Raw genomic sequence first — 24,471 nt, forward strand, 5'->3', positions numbered from 1 at the left:
GCAAGAAAAAAGCAGCTAAGTAAAGAAAAACGAGTGGCCATCATTACTTTAAGAAATGAAGGTCAGTCAGTCCGAAAAATTGGGAAAACTTTGAAAGTGTCCCCAAGTGCAGTCACAAAAACCATCAAGCGCTACAAAGAAACTGGCTCACATGCGGACCGCCCCAGGAAAGGAAGACTAAGAGCTGCGGAGGATAAGTTCATACGAGTCACCAGCCTCAGAAATCGCAGGTTAACAGCAGCTCAGGTCAATGCCACACAGAGTTCTAGCAGCAGACACATCTCTAGAACAACTGTTAAGAGGAGACTGTGTAAACCAGGCCTTCATGGTAGAATATCTTCTAGGAAACCACTGCTAAGGACAGGCAACAAGCAGAAGAGACTTGTTTGGGCTAAAGAACACAAGGAATGGACATTAGACCAGTGGAAATCTGTGCTTTGGTCTGATGAGTCCAAATTTGAGATCTTTGGTTCCAACCACCGTGTCTTTGTGCGACGCAGAAAAGGTGAACGGATAGACTGGTTCCCACCCTGAAGCATGAAGGCATACTGAACCAGCATGGCTACCACAGCATGTTGCAACTGCATGCTATTCCATCCGGTTTGCGTTTAGTTGGACCACCATTTATTTTTCAACAGGACAATGACCCCAAACACACCTCCAGGCTGTGTAAGGGCTATTTGACCGTGAAGGAGAGTGATGGGGTGCTGCGCCAGATGACCTGGCTTCCACAGTCACCGGACCTGAACCCAATAGAAACATAGAATGTGTCGGCAGATAAGAACCATTTGGCCAATCTAGTCTGCCCAATATACTAAATACTATGGATAGCCCCTGGCCCTATCTTATATGAAGGATGGCCTTATGCCTATCACATGCATGCTTAAACTCCTCCACTGTATTTGCAGCTACCACTTCTGCAGGAAGGCTATTCCATGCATCCACTACTCTCTCAGTAAAGTAATACTTCCTGATATTACTTTTAAACCTTTGCCCCTCTAATTTGAAACTATGTCCTCTTATAGCAGTTTTTCTTCTTTTAAATATTCTCTCCTCTTTTACCTTGTTGATTCCCTTTATGTATTTAAAAGTTTCTATCATATCCCCTCTGTCTCGTCTTTCTTCCAAGCTATACATGTTAAGTTCCTTTAATCTTTCCTGGTAAGTTTTATCCTGCAATCCATGTACCAGTTTAGTAGCTCTTCTCTGAACTCTCTCCAAAGTATCAATATCCTTCTGGAGATATGGTCTCCAGTACTGAGCACAATACTCCAAATGAGGTCTCACTTGGATACATGGATCGGATCCGCAAAACGCATACGGACGTCTGAATGGAGCCTTACAGGGGGGTGATCAATGACAGGGGGGTGATCACCTCATATACACTCCCTGATCACCCCCTGTCATTGATCACCCCCCTGTAAGGCTCCATTCAGACGTCCGTATGTGTTTTGCGGATCCGATCCATGTATCCATGGATCCGTAAAAATCATACGGAAGTCTGAATGGAGCCTTACAGGGGGGTGATCAATGACAGGGGGGTGATCAATGACAGGGGGTGATCAGGGAGTGTATATGAGGTGATCACCCCCCTGTCATTGATCACCCCCCTGTAAGGCTCCATTCAGACGTCCGTATGTGTTTTGCGGATCCGATCCGTGGATCCGTAAAAATCATACGGACGTCTGAATGGAGCCTTACAGGGGGTGATCAATGACAGGGGGGTGATCAGGGAGTCTATATGGGTGATCACCCCCCTGTCATTGATCACCCCCCTGTCATTGATCACCCCCCTGTAAGGCTCCATTCAGACATTTTTTGGGCCCAAGTTAGCGGAAATCTTTTTTTTTTTTTTGTTTGTTTTTTCTTACAAAGTCGCATATTCCACTAACTTGTGTCAAAAAATAAAATCTCACATGAACTCACCATACCCCTCACGGAATCCAAATGCGTAACATTTTTTAGACATTTATATTCCAGACTTCTTCTCACGCTTTAGGGCCCCTAAAAAGCCAGGGCAGTATAAATACCCCACATGTGACCCCATTTCGGAAAGAAGACACCCCAAGGTATTCCATGAGGGGCATATTCAGTCCATGAAAGATTGAAATTGGCACCAAGATATTTCTCTCACCCAGCATGGGTATATGTAAAATGACACCCCAAAACACATTCCCCAACTTCTCCCGAGTACGGCGATACCAGATGTGTGACACTTTTTTGCAGCCTAGGTGGGCAAAGGGGCACACATTCCAAAGAGCACCTTTCGGATTTCACCGGTCATTTTTTACAGATTTTGATTGCAAACTTCTTCTCACACATCTGGGCCCTTAGAATGCCAGGGCAGTATAACTACCCCACAAGTGACCCCATTTTAGAAAGAAGACACCCCAAGGTATTTTGTGATGGGCATAGTGAGTTCATGGAAGTTTTTATTTTTTGTCACAAGTTAGTGGAATATGAGACTTTGTAAGAAAAAAAAAAAAAAAAAAATCATAATTTTCCGCTAACTTGTGACAAAAAAATAAAAAGTTCTATGAACTCACTATGCCCATCAGTGAATACCTTAGGGTGTCTAATTTTCGAAATGGGGTCATTTGTGGGGTGTTTGTACTGTCTGGGCATTGTAGAACCTCAGGAAACATGACAGGTGCTCAGAAAGTCAGAGCTGCTTCAAAAAGCGGAAATTCACATTTTTGTACCATAGTTTGTAAATGCTATAACTTTTACCCAAACCATTTTTTTTTTTTACCCAAACATTTTTTTTTATCAAAGACATGCAGAACAATAAATTTAGCGAAAAATTTATATATGGATGTCGTTTTTTTTGCAAAATTTTACAACTGAAAGTGAAAAATGTCATTTTTTTGCAAAAAAATTGTTAAATTTTGATTAATAACAAAAAAAGTAAAAATGTCAGCAGCAATGAAATACCACCAAATGAAAGCTCTATTAGTGAGAAGAAAAGGAGGTAAAATTCATTTGGGTGGTAAGTTGCATGACCGAGCAATAAACGGTGAAAGTAGTGTAGTGCAGAAGTGTAAAAAGTGGCCTGGTCATTAAGGGGGTTTCAGCTAGCGGGGGTTGAAGTGGTTAAGTAGTCTCATTTCTCCTGGATAGGGATGAGCGAACTCGAACTGTATAGTTCGGGTTCGTACCGAATTTTGGGGTGTCCGTGACACGGACCCGAACCCGGACATTTTCGTAAAAGTCCGGGTTCGGGTTCGGTGTTCGTCGCTTTCTTGGCGCTTTTGTGACGCTTTCTTGGCGCTTTTTGAAAGGCTGCAAAGCAGCCAATCAACAAGCGTCATACTACTTGCCCCAAGAGGCCATCACAGCCATGCCTACTATTGGCATGGCTGTGATTGGCCAGAGCACCATGTGACCCAGCCTCTATTTAAGCTGGAGTCACATAGCGCCGCCCGTCACTCTGCTCTGATTAGCGTAGGGAGAGGTTGCGGCTGCGACAGTAGGGCGAGATTAGGCAGATTAACTCCTCCAAAGGACTTGATTAACTGATCGATCTGCAGCTGTGGATCATTGAGCTGCTGATCCTCAATTGCTCACTGTTTTTAGGCTGCCCAGACCGTTTGTCAGTCACATTTTTCTGGGGTGATCGGCGGCCATTTTGTGTCTTGTGGTGCGCCAGCACAAGCTGCGACCAAGTGCATTTAACCCTCAATGGTGTGGTTGTTTTTTGGCTAAAGCCTACATCAGGGTGAAGCTGTCACACCAAGTGCATTTAACCAGCAATAGTCTGTTCATTTTTTGGCCATATACAAAATCAGGGGCAAGCTGCGCCTGTCACCAAGTGCATTTAACCCTCAATGGTGTGGTTGTTTTTTGGCTAAAGCCTACATCAGGGTGAAGCTGTCACACCAAGTGCATTTAACCAGCAATAGTCTGTTCATTTTTTGGCCATATACAAAATCAGGGGCAAGCTGCGCCTGTCACCAAGTGCATTTAACCCTCAATGGTGTGGTTGTTTTTTGGCTAAAGCCTACATCAGGGTGAAGCTGTCACACCAAGTGCATTTAACCAGCAATAGTCTGTTCATTTTTTGGCCATATACAAAATCAGGGGCAAGCTGCGCCTGTCACCAAGTGCATTTAACCCTCAATGGTGTGGTTGTTTTTTGGCTAAAGCCTACATCAGGGTGAAGCTGTCACACCAAGTGCATTTAACCAGCAATAGTCTGTTCATTTTTTGGCCATATACAAAATCAGGGGCAAGCTGCGCCTGTCACCAAGTGCATTTAACCCTCAATGGTGTGGTTGTTTTCTGGCTAAAGCCTACATCAGGGTGAAGCTGTCACACCAAGTGCATTTAACCAGCAATAGTCTGTTTATTTTTTGGCCATATACTACATCAGGGGCAAGCTGCGCCCGTCACCAAGTGCATTTAACCCTCAGTAGTGTGGTTGGTCAAGCTGTGACACCAAGTGCATTTAACCAGCAATAGTCTGTTCATTTTTTGGCCATATACTACATCAGGGGCAAGCTGCGCCCGTCACCAAGTGCATTTAACCAGCAATAGTGTGGTTATTTTTTGGCCATATCCCAGTCTAATTCTGTCACTAAATCCATACCGGTCACCCAGCGCCTAAATACTAGGCCTCAAATTTATATCCCGCTAAATCTCTCGTTACCGCTGTCCTGTTGTAGCTGGGAAAGTTATTTAGTGTCCGTCAAAGCACATTTTTTGTTCTGGGTTGAAGTACAATTCCCAATTTAGCAATTTCATAATTTAGTGGTTTCTGCTATATCAGAGCTATTTGAAATCTATCCCTAAAAGGGTATATAATATTCAAGGTGCACATTGGGTCATTCAGAATAACTTCACACACACCCGCTACTGTGTATTTTCAAGTCTAATTCTGTCACTAAACCCATACCTGTCACCCAGCGCCTAAATACTAGGCCTCAAATTTATATCCTGCTAAATCTCTCGTTACCGCTGTCCTGTTGTAGCTGGGAAAGTTATTTAGTGTCCGTCAAAGCACATTTTTTGTTCTGGGTTGAAGTACAATTCCCAATTTAGCAATTTCATAATTTAGTGGTTTCTGCTATATCAGAGCTATTTGAAATCTATCCCTAAAAGGGTATATAATATTCAAGGTGCACATTGGGTCATTCAGAATAACTTCACACACACCCGCTACTGTGTATTTTCAAGTCTAATTCTGTCACTAAACCCATACCTGTCACCCAGCGCCTAAATACTAGGCCTCAAATTTATATCCTGCTAAATCTCTCGTTACCGCTGTCCTGTTGTAGCTGGGAAAGTTATTTAGTGTCCGTTAAAACACATTTTTTGTTCTGGGTTGAAATACAATTCCCAATTTAGCAATTTCATAATTTAGTGGTTTCTGCTATATCAGAGCTATTTGAAATCTATCCCTAAAAGGGTAGATCATATTGAAGGTGCACATAGGGTCATTCAGAATAACTTCACACACACCCGCTACTGTGTATTTCCAAGTCTAATTCTGTCACTAAACCCATACCTGTCACCCAGCGCCTAAATACTAGGCCTCAAATTTATATCCCGCTAAATCTCTCGTTACCGCTGTCCTGTTGTAGCTGGGAAAGTTATTTAGTGTCCGTCAAAGCACATTTTTTGTTCTGGGTTGAAGTACAATTCCCAATTTAGCAATTTCATAATTTAGTGGTTTCTGCTATATCAGAGCTATTTGAAATCTATCCCTAAAAGGGTATATAATATTCAAGGTGCACATTGGGTCATTCAGAATAACTTCACACACACCCGCTACTGTGTATTTCCAAGTCTAATTCTGTCACTAAACCCATACCTGTCACCCAGCGCCTAAATACTAGGCCTCAAATTTATATCCTGCTAAATCTCTCGTTACCGCTGTACTGTTGTTGCTTGGAAAGATATTTAGTGTCCGTCAAAGCACATTTTTTGTTCTGGGTTGAAGTACAATTCCCAATTTAGCAATTTCATAATTTAGTGGTTTCTGCTATATCAGAGCTATTTGAAATCTATCCCTAAAAGGGTATATAATATTCAAGGTGCACATTGGGTCATTCAGAATAACTTCACACACACCCGCTACTGTGTATTTTCAAGTCTAATTCTGTCACTAAACCCATACCTGTCACCCAGCGCCTAAATACTAGGCCTCAAATTTATATCCTGCTAAATCTCTCGTTACCGCTGTCCTGTTGTAGCTGGGAAAGTTATTTAGTGTCCGTCAAAGCATATTTTTTGTTCTGGGTTGAAGTACAATTCCCAATTTAGCAATTTCATAATTTAGTGGTTTCTGCTATATCAGAGCTATTTGAAATCTATCCCTAAAAGGGTATATAATATTCAAGGTGCACATTGGGTCATTCAGAATAACTTCACACACACCCGCTACTGTGTATTTCCAAGTCTAATTCTGTCACTAAACCCATACCTGTCACCCAGCGCCTAAATACTAGGCCTCAAATTTATATCCTGCTAAATCTCTCGTTACCGCTGTACTGTTGTTGCTTGGAAAGATATTTAGTGTCCGTCAAAGCACATTTTTTGTTCTGGGTTGAAGTACAATTCCCAATTTAGCAATTTCATAATTTAGTGGTTTCTGCTATATCAGAGCTATTTGAAATCTATCCCTAAAAGGGTATATAATATTCAAGGTGCACATTGGGTCATTCAGAATAACTTCACACACACCCGCTACTGTGTATTTTCAAGTCTAATTCTGTCACTAAACCCATACCTGTCACCCAGCGCCTAAATACTAGGCCTCAAATTTATATCCTGCTAAATCTCTCGTTACCGCTGTACTGTTGTTGCTGGGCAAGATATTTAGTGTCCGTCAAAGCACATTTTTTGTTCTGGGTTGAAATACAATTCCCAATTTAGCAATTTCATAATTTAGTGGTTTCTGCTATATCAGAGCTATTTGAAATCTATCCCTAAAAGGGTATATAATATTCAAGGTGCACATTGGGTCATTCAGAATAACTTCACACACACCCGCTACTGTGTATTTCCAAGTCTAATTCTGTCACTAAACCCATACCTGTCACCCAGCGCCTAAATACTAGGCCTCAAATTTATATCCCGCTAAATCTGTCCCTAGTGCTGTAGCTGGGCGAGTTATTTAGTGTCCGTTCAAGCACATTTCTTGTTCTGGGTTGAAATACAATTCCCAATTTAGCAATTTCATAATTTAGTGGTTTCTGCTATATCAGAGCTATTTGAAATCTATCCCTAAAAGGGTATATAATATTCAAGGTGCACATAGGGTCATTCAGAATAACTTCACACACCCGCTACTGTGCATTTCCAAATCTAATTCTGTCACTAAACCCATACCTGTCACCCAGCGCCTAAATACTAGGCCTCAAATTTATATCCCGCTAAATCTCTCGTTACCGCTGTCCTGTTGTGGCTGGGAAAGTTATTTAGTGTCCGTCAAAGCACATTTTTTGTTCTGGGTTGAAATACAATTCCCAATTTAGCAATTTCATAATTTAGTCGTTTCTGCTATATCAGAGCTATTTGAAATCTATCCCTAAAAGGGTAGATCATATTGAAGGTGCACATAGGGTCATTCAGAATAACTTCACACACACGCTTCTGTGCATTTCCAAGTCTAATTCTGTCACTAAATCCATACCGGTCACCCAGCGCCTAAATACTAGGCCTCAAATTTATATCCCGCTGAATTTGAATACAATACATTGGGCCAAATAATATATTTGTTGTTGTGGTGAACCATAACAATGAGAAAAACATCTAGTAAGGGACGCGGACGTGGACATGGTCGTGGTGGTGTTAGTGGACCCTCTGGTGCTGGGAGAGGACGTGGCCGTTCTGCCACATCCACACGTCCTAGTGTACCAACTACCTCAGGTCCCAGTAGCCGCCAGAATTTACAGCGATATATGGTGGGGCCCAATGCCGTTCTAAGGATGGTAAGGCCTGAGCAGGTACAGGCATTAGTCAATTGGGTGGCCGACAGTGGATCCAGCACGTTCACATTATCTCCCACCCAGTCTTCTGCAGAAAGCGCACAGATGGCGCCTGAAAACCAACCCCATCAGTCTGTCACATCACCCCCATGCATACCAGGGAAACTGTCTCAGCCTCAAGTTATGCAGCAGTCTCTTATGCTGTTTGAAGACTCCGCTGGCAGGGTTTCCCAAGGGCATCCACCTAGCCCTTCCCCAGCGGTGAAAGACATAGAATGCACTGACGCACAACCACTTATGTTTCCTGATGATGAGGACATGGGAATACCACCTCAGCATGTCTCTGATGATGACGAAACACAGGTGCCAACTGCTGCGTCTTTCTGCAGTGTGCAGACTGAACAGGAGGTCAGGGATCAAGACTGGGTGGAAGACGATGCAGGGGACGATGAGGTCCTAGACCCCACATGGAATGAAGGTCGTGCCACTGACTTTCACAGTTCGGAGGAAGAGGCAGTGGTGAGACCGAGCCAACAGCGTAGCAAAAGAGGGAGCAGTGGGCAAAAGCAGAACACCCGCCGCCAAGAGACTCCGCCTGCTACTGACCGCCGCCATCTGGGACCGAGCACCCCAAAGGCAGCTTCAAGGAGTTCCCTGGCATGGCACTTCTTCAAACAATGTGCTGACGACAAGACCCGAGTGGTTTGCACGCTGTGCCATCAGAGCCTGAAGCGAGGCATTAACGTTCTGAACCTGAGCACAACCTGCATGACCAGGCACCTGCATGCAAAGCATGAACTGCAGTGGAGTAAACACCTTAAAACCAAGGAAGTCACTCAGGCTCCCCCTGCTACCTCTTCTGCTGCTGCCGCCTCGGCCTATTCTGCTGCTGCCGCCTCGGCCTCTTCCTCCGCCTCTGGAGGAACGTTGGCACCTGCCGCCCAGCAAACAGGGGATGTACCACCAACACCACCACCTCCGTCACCAAGCGTCTCAACCATGTCACACGCCAGCGTTCAGCTCTCCATCTCACAAACATTTGATAGAAAGCGTAAATTCCCACCTAGCCACCCTCGATCCCTGGCCCTGAATGCCAGCATTTCTAAACTACTGGCCTATGAAATGCTGTCATTTAGGCTGGTGGACACAGACAGCTTCAAACAGCTCATGTCGCTTGCTGTCCCACAGTATGTTGTTCCCAGCCGGCACTACTTCTCCAAGAGAGCCGTGCCTTCCCTGCACAACCAAGTATCCGATAAAATCAAGTGTGCACTGCGCAACGCCATCTGTGGCAAGGTCCACCTAACCACAGATACGTGGACCAGTAAGCACGGCCAGGGACGCTATATCTCCCTAACTGCACACTGGGTAAATGTAGTGGCAGCTGGGCCCCAGGCGGAGAGCTGTTTGGCGCACGTCCTTCCGCCGCCAAGGATCGCAGGGCAACATTCTTTGCCTCCTGTTGCCACCTCCTCCTTCTCGGCTTCCTCCTCCTCTTCTTCCACCTGCTCATCCAGTCAGCCACACACCTTCACCACCAACTTCAGCACAGCCCGGGGTAAACGTCAGCAGGCCATTCTGAAACTCATATGTTTGGGGGACAGGCCCCACACCGCACAGGAGTTGTGGCGGGGTATAGAACAACAGACCGACGAGTGGTTGCTGCCGGTGAGCCTCAAGCCCGGCCTGGTGGTGTGTGATAATGGGCGAAATCTCGTTGCAGCTCTGGGACTAGCCAATTTGACGCACATCCCTTGCTTGGCGCATGTGCTGAATTTGGTGGTGCAGAAGTTCATTCACAACTACCCCGACATGTCAGAGCTGCTGCATAAAGTGCGGGCCGTCTGTTCGCGCTTCCGGCGTTCACATCCTGCTGCTGCTCGCCTGTCTGCGCTACAGCGTAACTTCGGCCTTCCCGCTCACCGCCTCATATGCGACGTGCCCACCAGGTGGAACTCCACCTTGCACATGCTGGACAGACTGTGCGAGCAGCAGCAGGCCATAGTGGAGTTTCAGCTGCAGCACGCACGGGTCAGTCGCACTACAGAACAGCACCACTTCACCACCAATGACTGGGCCTCCATGCGAGACCTGTGTGCCCTGTTGCGCTGTTTCGAGTACTCCACCAACATGGCCAGTGGCGATGACACCGTTATCAGCGTTACAATACCACTTCTATGTCTCCTTGAGAAAACACTTAGGGCGATGATGGAAGAGGAGGTGGCCCAGGAGGAGGAGGAGGAGGAGGAGGAAGAGGGGTCATTTTTAGCACTTTCAGGCCAGTCTCTTCGAAGTGACTCAGAGGGAGGTTTTTGGCAACAGCAGAGGCCAGGTACAAATGTGGCCAGCCAGGGCCCACTACTGGAGGACGAGGAGGACGAGGATGAGGAGGAGGTGGAGGAGGATGAGGATGAAGCATGGTCACAGCGGGGTGGCACCCAACGCAGCTCGGGTCCATCACTGGTGCGTGGCTGGGGGGAAAGGCAGGACGATGACGATACGCCTCCCACAGAGGACAGCTTGTCCTTACCCCTGGGCAGCCTGGCACACATGAGCGACTACATGCTGCAGTGCCTGCGCAACGACAGCAGAGTTGCCCACATTTTAACCTGTGCGGACTACTGGGTTGCCACCCTGCTGGATCCACGCTACAAAGACAATGTGCCCACCTTACTTCCTGCACTGGAGCGTGATAGGAAGATGCGCGAGTACAAGCGCACGTTGGTAGACGCGCTACTGAGAGCATTCCCAAATGTCACAGGGGAACAAGTGGAAGCCCAAGGCCAAGGCAGAGGAGGAGCAAGAGGTCGCCAAGGCAGCTGTGTCACGGCCAGCTCCTCTGAGGGCAGGGTTAGCATGGCAGAGATGTGGAAAACTTTTGTCAACACGCCACAGCTAACTGCACCACCACCTGATACGCAACGTGTTAGCAGGAGGCAACATTTCACTAACATGGTGGAACAGTACGTGTGCACACCCCTCCACGTACTGACTGATGGTTCGGCCCCATTCAACTTCTGGGTCTCTAAATTGTCCACGTGGCCAGAGCTAGCCTTTTATGCCTTGGAGGTGCTGGCCTGCCCGGCAGCCAGCGTTTTGTCTGAACGTGTATTCAGCACGGCAGGGGGCGTCATTACAGACAAACGCAGCCGCCTGTCTACAGCCAATGTGGACAAGCTGACGTTCATAAAAATGAACCAGGCATGGATCCCACAGGACCTGTCCGTCCCTTGTCCAGATTAGACATTAACTACCTCCCCATAACCATATATTATTGGACTCCAGGGCACTTCCTCATTCAATCCTATTTTTATTTTCATTTTACCATTATATTGCAAGGCTACCCAAAGTTGAATGAACCTCTCCTCTGCCTGTGTGCTAGGCCTAAATATATGCCAATGGATTGTTGCAGTGGTGGCTGACGTGAAGCCTCATTCTCTGCTATGACATGCAGACTGATTCTCTGGTGACATGAAGCCAGATTGTCTGTTACGGGACCTCTCTCCTCTGCCTGGGTGCTGGGCCTGAATTTATGAAAATGGACTGTTGCAGTGGTGGGTGACGTGAAGCCTGATTCTCTGCTATGACATGCAGACTGATTCTCTGGTGACATGAAGCCAGATCCTCTGTTACGGGACCTCTCTCCTCTGCCTGGGTGCTGGGCCTAAATATCTGACAATGGACTGTTGCATTGGTGGCTGACGTGAAGCCTGATTCTCTGCTATGATATGAAGACTGATTCTCTGCTGACATGAAGCCAGATTGTCTGTTACGGGACCTCTCTCCTCTGCCTGTGTGCTAGGCCTAAATATATGCCAATGGATTGTTGCAGTGGTGGCTGACGTGAAGCCTGATTCTCTGCTATGACATGCAGACTGATTCTCTGGTGACATGAAGCCAGATCCTCTGTTACGGGACCTCTCTCCTCTGCCTGGGTGCTGGGCCTAAATATATGAAAATGGACTGTTGCAGTGGTGGGTGACGTGAAGCCTGATTCTCTGCTATGACATGCAGACTGATTCTCTGGTGACATGAAGCCAGATCCTCTGTTACGGGACCTCTCTCCTCTGCCTGGGTGCTGGGCCTAAATTTATGAAAATGGACTGTTGCAGTGGTGGGTGACGTGAAGCCTCATTCTCTGCTATGACATGCAGACTGATTCTCTGCTGACATGAAGCCAGATTGTCTGTTACGGGACCTCTCTCCTCTGCCTGTGTGCTAGGCCTAAATATATGCCAATGGATTGTTGCAGTGGTGGCTGACGTGAAGCCTGATTCTCTGCTATGACATGCAGACTGATTCTCTGGTGACATGAAGCCAGATCCTCTGTTACGGGACCTCTCTCCTCTGCCTGGGTGCTGGGCCTAAATATCTGACAATGGACTGTTGCATTGGTGGCTGACGTGAAGCCTGATTCTCTGCTATGATATGAAGACTGATTCTCTGCTGACATGAAGCCAGATTGTCTGTTACGGGACCTCTCTCCTCTGCCTGTGTGCTAGGCCTAAATATATGCCAATGGATTGTTGCAGTGGTGGCTGACGTGAAGCCTGATTCTCTGCTATGACATGCAGACTGATTCTCTGGTGACATGAAGCCAGATCCTCTGTTACGGGACCTCTCTCCTCTGCCTGGGTGCTGGGCCTAAATTTATGAAAATGGACTGTTGCAGTGGTGGGTGACGTGAAGCCTGATTCTCTGCTATGACATGCAGACTGATTCTCTGGTGACATGAAGCCAGATCCTCTGTTACGGGACCTCTCTCCTCTGCCTGGGTGCTGGGCCTAAATTTATGAAAATGGACTGTTGCAGTGGTGGGTGACGTGAAGCCTCATTCTCTGCTATGACATGCAGACTGATTCTCTGGTGACATGAAGCCAGATCCTCTGTTACGGGACCTCTCTCCTCTGCCTGGGTGCTGGGCCTAAATTTATGAAAATGGACTGTTGCAGTGGTGGGTGACGTGAAGCCTCATTCTCTGCTATGACATGCAGACTGATTCTCTGCTGACATGAAGCCAGATTGTCTGTTACGGGACCTCTCTCCTCTGCCTGGGTGCTGGGCCTGAATTTATGACAATGGACTGTTGCAGTGGTGGCTGACGTGAAGCCTGATTCTCTGCTATGATATGAAGACTGATTCTCTGCTGACATGAAGCCAGATTGTCTGTTACGGGACCTCTCTCCTCTGCCTGGGTGCCGGGGCCTAAATATCTGAGAATGGACTGTTCCAGTGGTGGGTAACGGGAAGCCAGATTCTCTGCTATGATATGAAGACTGATTCTCTGCTGACATGAAGCCAGATTGTCTGTTACGGGACCTCTCTCCTCTGCCTGGGTGCTGGGCCTAAATTTATGAAAATGGACTATTACAGTGGTGGGTGACGTGAAGCCTGATTCTCTGCTATGACATGAAGACTGATTCTCTGCTGACATGAAGCCAGATTGTCTGTTACGGGACCTCTCTCCTCTGCCTGGGTGCCGGGGCCTAAATATCTGAGAATGGACTGTTCCAGTGGTGGGTGACGGGAAGCCAGATTCTCTGCTATGGAACCTCTCTCCAATTGATTTTGGTTAATTTTTATTTATTTAATTTTTATTTTAATTAATTTCCCTATCCACATTTGTTTGCAGGGGATTTACCTACATGTTGCTGCCTTTTTCAGCCCTCTAGCCCTTTCCTGGGCTGTTTTACAGCCGTTTTAGTGCCGAAAAGTTCGGGTCCCCATTGACTTCAATGGGGTTCGGGTTCGGGACGAAGTTCGGATCGGGTTCGGATCCCGAACCCGAACATTTCCGGGATGTTCGGCCGAACTTCTCGAACCCGAACATCCAGGTGTTCGCTCAACTCTACTCCTGGACTCCAATGAAACTGTTCCAGTCTGATAGCTACTCGTATACCACGGATCTAATTTTAGAAAAGTCAGTTTTTCTAAAATCTAAAACTTTTGTTTTTGTGTGGTGTGACTCTGTACTTACAGTAAACCACACTGACTGGTGATCACTAGATCCCAAGCTTTCCCCTACAGTAAAAGCTCCCATAATGATACCATAATGATCAAGATGGTTTGGGGTGAGCTGGACCGTAGAGTGAAGGCAAAAGGGCCAACAAGTGCTAAGCATCTCTTGGAACTCCTTCAAGACTGTTGGAAGACCATTTCAGGTGACTACCTCTTGAAGCTCATCAAGAGAATGCCAAGAGTGTGCAAAGCAGTAATCAAAGCAAAAGGTGTCTACTTTGAAGAACCTAGAATATTACATATTTTCAGTTGTTTCACACTTTTTTGTCATGTATATAATTCCACATGTGTTAATTCATACTTTTGATTCCTTCAGTGTGAATCTACAATTTTCATATGTTTTTCGTATATATATATTTATATATATATATATATACCTTAGGGTGTGTCAGCTCTGTGTAGAAAGAAGGAAGTTAACTGAGGAGTACGGAGAGAGGTAGTGATGTGTGAGGAGTAGGAGAAGCAAAGTCCAATATGTAGCTGCCATTTTATCCCCTTGGCCCTGGCCAAGCTGAGGTAGTAGGGAGAACATCCTTACAGCTACCTAGCACAGACCAGAGTAAACTGTGGATATAGAGAAAGAGATAGAAGCAGCATTAGCTTATCGACTCCACAGCACCAGACACCGGGAGAAGCCTAAAAGCACCTGGATACAGCCGGACGACTGGGCGCAAGCTTGTCCATTACCACATACCCAGTGGTGTGCATAGGGGGCGGTTCGCCCCAGATGCCGGCCCTCGGGGGGGGGGGGGGGGGGAATGGGGTGCAAGAAGCAATGAGTGCTTCCTTCAATACAGATGGTGGAGCGCTGACGCCCACATACTGCACGGGAGCGCATAGTTCCTTGCCCAGCCTCCAATCACCGCCATAGACTTCAGGCCTAATAGGCCTGAAGCCTATGCGGTAGTGAAATCCTGGCGCAGGCATGCGTGATGACATCATCGCACGCGCCTGTGGTGGGACGCAGCAGCACAGTGAAGTGTGCGCGCCTTCCTCTGCGAGCAAGTGCCTGGACATAGGTGAATATTTAGCTTTTAGTTTGGGGGGCACAAGAGGACATGTGGGGGAAAAATATTATGGTGGGATACTGTGTTGGGAAAATTATTATGGGAGAGATTACTATTTGGGGGCAATAATTATGGGAGGGATTACTATGTGTGGGGCTTATTACTATATGGCGCAATGTGGGGGAAACTACTGTGTGGGGCGAATTACTATATGGGGCAGTGTGGGGGAAATTACTGTGTGGGAGGCAGTGTGGGGGAAACTACTGTTTGGGGGCAGTGTGGGGGAAACTACTGTGTGGGGGAAATTACTGTGGGGGGAAGTGTGGGGGACACTACTGTGTAGAGGCAGTGTGGGGGAAATTACAGTATGGGGGAAATTACTGTGTGGGGAAAACTACTGTGTGGGGGACACTGCTGTGTGGGGGAAATTACTGTGGGGGGGAATTACTGTATGGAGGCAGTGTGCAGGAAATTACTGTATGGAAGCAGGGTGGGGGAAATTACTGTGTGGGAGAAATTTCTGTGTGGGGGCAGTGTGGGAGAAATTACTGTGTGGGGGCAGTGTGGGGGAATTTACTGTGTGGGGGCAGTGTGGGGGAATTTACTGTGTGGGGGCAGTGTGGGAGAAATTGCTGTGTGGGGGCAGTGTGGTGGAAATTACTGTGTGGTGGCAGTGTGGGGGAAATTACTTTGTGGGGGCAGTGTGAGGGACACTACTGTGTGGGGGCAGTGTAGGGGAAACTACTGCATAGGGGAAATTACTTTGTGGGAGCAGTGTGGGGGAAACTACTGTGTGGTGGCAGTGTAGGGGAAACTACTGCATAGGGGAAATTACTGTATAGGGGAAATTACTTTGTGGGAGCAGTGTGGGGGAAACTACTGTGTGGCGGCAGTGTGGGGGAAACTACTGTGTGGGGGCAGTGTGGGGGAAACTACTGTGTGGGGGCAGTGTGGGGGAAACTACTGTGTGGCGGCAGTGTGGGGGAAACTACTGTGTGGGGGCAGTCTGGGGGAAACTACTGTGTGGGGGCAGTGTGGGGGAAACTACTGTGTGGCGGCAGTGTGGGGGAAACTACTGTGTGGGGGCAGTCTGGGGGAAACTACTGTGTGGGGGCAGTGTGGGGGAAACTACTGTGTGGGGCAGTGTGGGGGAAACTACTGTGTGGGGCAGTGTGGGGGAAACTACTGTGTGGGGGCAGTGTGGGGGAAACTACTGTGTGTGGGAAATTACTGTATGGGGGAAATTACTGTATGGGGCAGTGTGGGGGAAATTACTTTGTGTTGGGAAATTACTGTGTGTGGGGAAATTACTGTGGGGGCAGTGTGGGGGAAACTACTGCATGGGGGCACCGTGGGGGAAATTACTGTGTGAGGGCAAATTACTACGGGGGATTACTATGTGGGTGCAGCGTAGGGAAGATTACTATATGTGGGCAGCGTAGGGGGCGCTGTTATTGGGGAGTCACTGTAGGGGCAATTCTATTATTTCTGGGGACACTATACAGGGATTATTACCTGAAGTACAATATAGGGTGTTATTATTACTGGGGGCACTCTAGGGGACATTATGACTGCTGTGGACACCATAGGGTCATTTGGGGTAATTTATCAAACTGGTGAAAAGTAGGACTGGCTTAGTTGCAAATCAGATTTCACCTTTCATATTTGAAAGCTCTTTTGGAAATCCAGTTCTACTTTACACCAGTTGATAAACGACCCCAATTATGTCTACTGGGGTCACTATTTTTTCCAGCAGTATAGTACCTGGGGCATTGGGGGGGCACAATGGGCACAGTATTGGGGGTGGCAGCAGGATGACACTGTGGGGACACCAGGATGGGGAGGTTGATGGAAAAACTGAGAAATCTAACGTGTCTGTGTTACAAACTCTGTAGATATCTCTCTCTCTCTCTCTCTCTATATATATATATATATACAGTGTATATATATAGATAGATAGATATACGTTCAAAAGATGAGGCAGCACTCCAGAAGTAAAGTGAAGTAAGTAATGGACCCTTTATTGACCCCTCTGCAACGTTTCAACCGCTCAATGCAGTCTTTATCAAGCATGCTGATTCAGGTACTGATGATATAATAAGAGGATAGCTCATAAGTGACTCTTGGAAAACCATTTTAAATGTCAAATGCTTACCCCGGAAAAAGTGCAGTGCCACCTTAAAAATACTAAAATAGATAAATCACTGGATCCAGATTGCAATTGCCCCAAGTTATGGACCGTTATAGATTAAACCCTTATTTCTAATATCTGTATTCCATAATAATGTGACCTTATTCTGCCAATATTCAAAACAGGGGGTCAAAAATGATCCAGGAAACTATAGGCATAAAATTTTAACTTCTATTGTGAGAAAAAATATTTTAGGGCTTTCTTAACTATGCCATCTTAACATGGCATCATAACATTATAACATAATGCATTATAAGAAAGATCAGCATAGATTTATGAGGGATCGGTTATGTGAGTGTTTATCCGATCAGCTTCTATGATGAGGTACATACATGTTTTTGTGGCTCGAATACGGACCTATCAATTTTAATAGGGGTGCAAAAGATGCGGACAGCACACCGTGATGACTTTAGACCAGGGATGCACAACCTATTTTGGTCTGAGGGCCGCATTGTCGCATTGTTCTGCCTCCTGGGGCCACAAAAAATTGAGCTGCTTTAAACTGTAAAAGTTTACTGCAGGAAAACTACAACTTGTTTTGCATCATTAATATTTAGTTTATACATTGATGCATTCATATAGCAATACCACACAGGAGTGCTGATTATGTAAAAGCACACAGATGGAGCAGTTGATTATGAACTTTTCCTTCTCAATAACTGCCTGCTTGTCAGTTGAGGTGAAGAGCTTCATTTAGGCCTCTTTCACACGGGCGTTGCGGTTTTGGGCCGGATGCGTTCAGGGAAAATGGTGCGATTTTGACACAAAAACAAGTCAGTTTTCACAGCGATTGCATTCCATGTTTGCGTTTTTTCCGCGCGGGTGACATGCGGATTGGCTGCGTTTTTTCCGCGCGTTAAAAAAAACGCAACCATCCTTTTGAGTCACCTGTTCATTATCCAGACATATAAATACCCCCAGCATGCTCTTCTTTTTGGGAAAGCTCCATTTTGTGTGATAGAAGCTGTTGTGTGTTTGATTTTGCTCCTTAGCAGGATGTCTACTTTCTCTGTATCATATACTGACCATGTGCTTTTGCACTGGCTGGTATCCCGTTGCTTTTGGGAGCAGAGAGAAAGAATTGAGGAGGAACCGCAGAGGAAAAGAATGTGGGTTCATCCAATTATGGCGCAGAGGGCTAGTAAAGGTCAGTTTGCCAGCCTGTATTCTGACCTCCGTGCGCACCCTGCAAAATTTTTTGCTTACTGCCGAATGTCCATTTCCACATTTGATCGGCTTTTGGCGGAGTTGAGGCCTGGGTTGACCTTCATGGACACCAACATGCGGCGTTGTGTTTCTGCAGAGGAACGGCTCATAATTACTCTCCGGTAGGTAAAATACTGTGTAGTTATAAAGACATAAAAGTAAATTATTGTGGATTTAGAGATGATGTTTTCAGTACGTGCCTCAGCCCCAGCAAAAACTAGTGCATGCACCACTTTTTGGGGCCGTACACAGATCACATACCCCTTCAAGTTCAATGGGTCTGGATCTGTCTGCGGCATGCGCACGGATGCTGCCATGCATTTAGGGCCGCAAATGTCCCCAATGCACATAACGGCCAGCACAAGTTCGTGTGCCTGAGCCCTAAAAGAGAGCATGGTTACAGTGTTTTAATACTTTTTTTTTTTTTTTGTTTCCCTACAGATTTTTGGCCACAGGGAATTCTTTTACCTCACTCCACTTTGAGTTTCGCATGGGGACCTCAACCATAGCTGGCATAGTAAGGGGAACCTGTGCCACTATTTGGTTGCGTCTGAGAGCTGCCATGCTGCCACAACCAACAAGGCAGCAGTGGCTAAATATTGCCCAGGGCTTCCTGGAGAGGGCACAATTTCCCAACTGTATTGGTGCCCTTGACGGGAAGCACATACGGGTGAAGAAGCCACCGAACTCAGGGTCCCGATTCTATAATTATAAGCAGTTTTTCTCTGTAGTTTTGTTGGCCTTGGTTGACACAAACTACAGGTTTATAATTGTAGATATCGGGGCCTATGGAAGTTCGGCAGATGCTCGCATCTTCCGGGCTTCCAGAATGAGTCGGTGGCTTCAGACCAACCAACTGGACATTCCCCAGCCAGCTCCTCTTCCTGGATCCTCTGGACCACCTGCACCCTTTGTCGTAGTTGGCGATGAGGGGTTTGCACTCTCTCCAAACCTCATGCGTCCTTTTCCTAGGCGAGGATTGGACGCGAAAAGGCAAACCTTCAATTATCGCCTAAGCCGTGGCCGAAGATATGTGGAGTGTGCCTTCGGGATCTTAGCCAGCAAATGGCGTATATTTCTTTCTGCCATCCAGATGGCCCCGCAAAATTTTAACACAGTCATTAAAGCATGTGTAGTCCTCCATAATTACATTCGGATATATGAGGCTACTCAGGATGAAGATACCCAAGCCTTTACAGCACCAGACCATGGAGAGCCCTCTCAACTCGGAAGAGCTGGTTCAGCAGGACTGAGGGTGAGGGAATTATTTGCTGATTATTTTTCTTCTCCAGCTGGTTCTTTTCCTTTTACTTCCCAGCAATCTTCCCGTAGTGATACCTAAATTTATTTTGAATTTCACTCAAGATGACTATATAGAGTGGATACATCCTGGATGGATATTTTTTTTAGTTAGTTTGCTCATATTTTTGTAGTTAGGGACTCGCAAGACAATGAGGACCCTTGACGTGGGTTGCGAGCTTACATATTTGGCAGACATCCGGGGGAGATTTATCAGAATGTGCAAAACATACCAATAGCTGATATTCTATTGATATTTCTCCACAATATGTTTATTATAAATGTCTGTGAAATATGGACTAATACCTCATTAATAGGAACCTGAGCAATGTGATGTGTTATATTTGGGAAATCATCAATATAACGGTAATTGTGGTTAAGGGGAACAACAAATAAACAAACATGACCAAGTACACACACTATGGCTCAAATCTAGTGAAGAGTGAAAGGTGAACTTCAATCCAGGTGGGAGCCTCGCCATGACAGGTGACAGTATGAGCAAGTCCTCATGGTGTGCAAACTCATACGCTGGAACCTATTCCCTGCTCATACTGTCCCAAGGCCAAATATAGAGAGCAGGGGATGAAATATCCCTTACCATTCACCGTAAAAGGCCCTTCGTCTCCCTGAGACCGAGGCAAAACCCAACTTTGAAAATCAGGAGAACTTTTAGCTTCAGATGAGCGGGGCGCACAGGATACCCAAACAACCATTATTGGACTGGCGATAAGGTGAATATCCTGAGCTAAATACACCCTGAGAGGTGAAAGGAAAGTGGGCCTCTTCATAGACACCAAGCACCATCTGTGTAGAGGTGTGATCCGCCCCACAACCACCAGAAAATAAACACCGAAACACCTGTCAGATGCACTCACGTGTCTATAGTCCAGTGTTGGAAAAAGTGTGGCTCTACAGCTGTGGCTAAAATCCTGCTCCAACCATTCCCTGCTGCAGGCTGATAGCTGTAGGCAGTCTTGGCAGGCTGGGAGTTGGAGTTCTGCAACAGCTGGAGAGCCGCACTTTGCCCATCCCTGCTCACTGCTATCTGATATTCTCAGCGATGTCCCAGGAGACTATGTTTTTTTTCTCTTGTATGAGTATTGTGGCTACTTTACTACATATTATTAATGTAATGTTAATATAAAAGTGTGTAAATTGTAGTACATGATATTTTAATGATATTTAAACGTGTTTAATAAAGATTATCTGTTTCATCTTTTTTTTTTTTTGCTGATAGGACCTCCTGTCCTGGCCAACATAACTAAATAAAATACACAAAAACAAATTATAACTGAACAAAACGTGTGGGCGAGGATGTGCCTGCCTCATACTGTGGGCCATGGTAAGTGGCACGTGAGGAGGGACCTGGCTGTGGCGCTGGCATACTCTGGGAAGATGAGGGGCCCGGTTGCCGGTAAGCGGCCTCTCCACTGTATGTAGGCCCATAATGCTGAGGTGGGGGGCCATAGTGTTGCCCTTGTGGAGGGTATTGGGATGGCTGTGGGTATATTTGCGGAGGTGGCCTTGGCACAGGCCCACTGGTGTTGCCATATAACCGCCAGTACTCACAGGCCCTAAAAAAGATCCGAAGGATCATTAGGAGGAGTGGCTGCCTCCAGAGCAATACTAATTACAGATTGGATCTGAAAGTATCGTTCTACAGGCAGATTTCGAAAGTGGGTGGCCAGACTCCTTGCATACAGGTCAAAATTGTCCTCATGGCGAGCACGATTGAGGTACTCAAGCACCTGCAGGTTGACAGAGGTGTCCACAGGCTGGGCTGGTCTCTTTCGGCGTGTGTGGCCTGCCAATGCTGCCTCAACTTCCACAGGAGGGGGAGCAGTCACTTGTGATGCACTGGATGTTCTCCCTTCTTCCACATCAGTAGGAGGTTGCAAGGATGGCCCTTCTGCCTCACAGGCACTGGAGCGCTGCTCAAAAGGCTCCTCCACGTCCTCCTCAAGGTTGTCCTCCGTTCTATTAAAAAAGGTGGAAAAACATTAGTGAACAGTTATCAAATGGGTGTCATGTGTTTCTCGGACATTCCTCCGTTAATTTATCCAAAATCCAAAAATAACAAAATAAAAGAATGATACTGGTTGCTATTGGCAACTTAAGGCCAGCTATACTTGACACAAGTTTGAAAGAATCCATACCATTATATGAAAAATACATTTAGCACTTTGGGATCCAATCTGCCCAAAAAATATATAGGCGCATACACATGACAGACGGGATATTATTACAAATATTTCATATACACCAAGCCCACATCAAAATTGCATTGAAGGCTCAAATATAGTTAGCTTTTATATACATAACATCATATTATTCACATTACTATAACATCATTTGTAGATTATGAAAATATTACTTACGGACGCAAATCCATGATGGCACGCAGAAACATAAGCTGCTCCTTATACATATATGGCCGCTTCTTTGAGAGGCCAGACCCACTGCGGCTATGTACCATTTCCTTTCGGAACTGGTCTCTGCAGCTCCGCCATCGGTTTTTCACCTCGTCAACTAAAATGTGAAAATATAAGAAACAAAATATTAACATTCTCTGTACTGTTTGACATGTAATAGGACACATACTACAGTATACGACATGTACTAGGCCACATACTACAGGATACGACATGTACTAGGCCACATACTACAGGATACGACATGTACTAGGCCACATACTACAGGATACGACATGTACTAGGACACATACTACAGGATACAACATGTACTAGGACACATACTACAGGATACGACATGTACTAGGACACATACTACAGGATACGACATGTACTAGGCCACATACTACAGGATACAACATGTACTAGGCCACATACTACAGGATACGACATGTACTAGGACACATACTACAGGATACGACATGTACTAGGACACATACTACAGGATACGACATGTACTAGGCCACATACTACAGGATACAACATGTACTAGGACACATACTACAGGATACGACATGTACTAGGACACATACTACAGGATACGACATGTACTAGGACACATACTACAGGATACAACATGTACTAGGCCACATACTACAGGATACGACATGTACTAGGACACATACTACAGGATACGACATGTACTAGGACACATACTACAGGATACGACATGTACTAGGACACATACTACAGGATACGACATTAGATTACAATTTGAACTTACCTTTTCCGACGTCTTGCCCCACACATTTGAAAAAAGCTCCTGTGTAACCTCCTGCCAGGCAGCATCCTTTTTGTACCGGTCGTGGTACTCCGCGGAACGTGTGTCCCAAATGCAGGGCCTATCCTGCACCAGGATAATCATTCTCTCCACATCAAGTGGTCTGGGGATTTTAGGCATGGTAGCCAAAATAGAACGGCAGGGGCTGGGACAAATGTTTGGATCTGCTCCAGACTTTAAAAAACGCTCAGATCAGCAGTCAGCTAACTTCCTGGGTCATGTGACAGCCCAGCTGCTAAGTCACATCCTTTGATAAATTGAAACGCAACGCAACGCAACGCATTAAATCCGCATGCACTGCGTGTTTCACGCAGTCCCATTCACTTCTATGGGGCCTGCATTGCGTGAAAAACGCAGAATATAGAACATGCTGCGATTGTCACGCAACGCAGAACTGATGCGAGAAAAACAACGCTCATGTACACAGCCACATTGAAATGAATGGGTCAGGATTCAGTGCGGGTGCATCGCGTTCACGTCACGCATTGCACCCGCGCGGAAAACTCGCTCGTGTGAAAGGGGCCTTACATTGCTACTACCATCTCACATTCTCATACAGATTCATTGTCTCTGGACAGCAGAGCGTTGTTCACAGATTTAATGTGCTGCATGACAGATCACTTCACCCAATCCGCAACACACTTACATAGGCCGATTATCAGAAACAAGCATACATAGTAACATTCATACCTGATAACTAGAGATGAGCACATTTCCAAAAAAATTGATTCGGCTGGTTCGCTGAATTTTGGGAAAAAATTTGGTTTGATCCGAATTTATTTGTGAGCGAATCTTGTTAAAAAATGGCTATTTCCTGGCTGCAGAGAGTATTTATAGTGGCAGCTGATTCCACATAGATACCTACAGAACCTGTTCTATTAAACACTTATAGAGCCCTCTCGAATAAATGGAGAGGGTGTCAGCAGTAAGTTTCTGTTGATGTCTGTAAAGGGGAATATTAATCACCAATATTTATGGAAATCTCGATAATTAATATTCATAAATAGGAGGAGCCGTCTAGTGATGACCCCACCTATTTATACCTTTATATAACAATATTACAATACTTTCACTATACTTTGCCTTACGCTAATCACTAAGCTAGCTGCATGCGCCTTACTAACTATCGCTAATAACCACACATTACACAGATAGTTACAAGTAAAACATAGAATTTATTAATACCAACAATACAATATGCACGCAATACACTAACAATACAGTACTATAAATACAGCACTAAACTACACTACATGGTTCCCAAATTCCAACCACAAACTAACTATACAATACACTCACACACATGTATTAGCAGCCCACCCCACCCCACCTGTCTAATTCTATCCCTAAGAATACGATGAAGGGTTAATGGTGGCACTGCAGGGGTGAGTGCAGGCCATAGACATTGGGTAGGGATCCAGCAATGCAAGGGTAAATACCTTGCAAGTGTCTCTGGTAGGATTAGGGTAAGGGGAACTGAAGGGTAGAGATCCAGCAATGCAAGGGTTAATACCTTGCAAGTGAATGTTGGGGTGCAGGGGAATGGTGGGGGTAGATAACAGGGAGA

At 45.9% G+C, this 24,471-nt stretch overlaps 1 protein-coding gene across 1 annotated transcript; it reads right to left on the minus strand.

Annotated features, from left to right (window-relative positions):
* Positions 1 to 20,899: 20,899 nt before the first annotated feature.
* LOC122927439 lies at positions 20,900 to 22,381 on the minus strand. Its single transcript, XM_044279286.1, has 2 exons — positions 22,031 to 22,381; positions 20,900 to 21,629 (listed from the first exon to the last, which is right to left on the minus strand). The coding sequence occupies exons 1-2, from the start codon at positions 22,297 to 22,299 to the stop codon at positions 21,227 to 21,229; spliced, it is 672 nt and encodes a 223-aa protein (XP_044135221.1). The 5' UTR covers positions 22,300 to 22,381; the 3' UTR covers positions 20,900 to 21,226.
* Positions 22,382 to 24,471: the final 2,090 nt, after the last annotated feature.

This window comes from Bufo gargarizans, chromosome 1, assembly GCF_014858855.1.
Source record: "Bufo gargarizans isolate SCDJY-AF-19 chromosome 1, ASM1485885v1, whole genome shotgun sequence".
Taxonomy (NCBI): domain Eukaryota; kingdom Metazoa; phylum Chordata; class Amphibia; order Anura; family Bufonidae; genus Bufo; species Bufo gargarizans.

Excerpts from the sequence above, each read along its gene's own strand:
- LOC122927439 (XM_044279286.1), bottom strand. The coding sequence starts at position 22,299 with ATGTCGTATCCTGTAGTATGTGGCCTAGTACATGTCGTATACTGTAGT. Across the intron at positions 21,630-22,030 it reads GCCATCATGGATTTGCGTCC|AACGGAGGACAACCTTGAGG; the intron begins GTAAGTAATATT and ends CTTTTTTAATAG.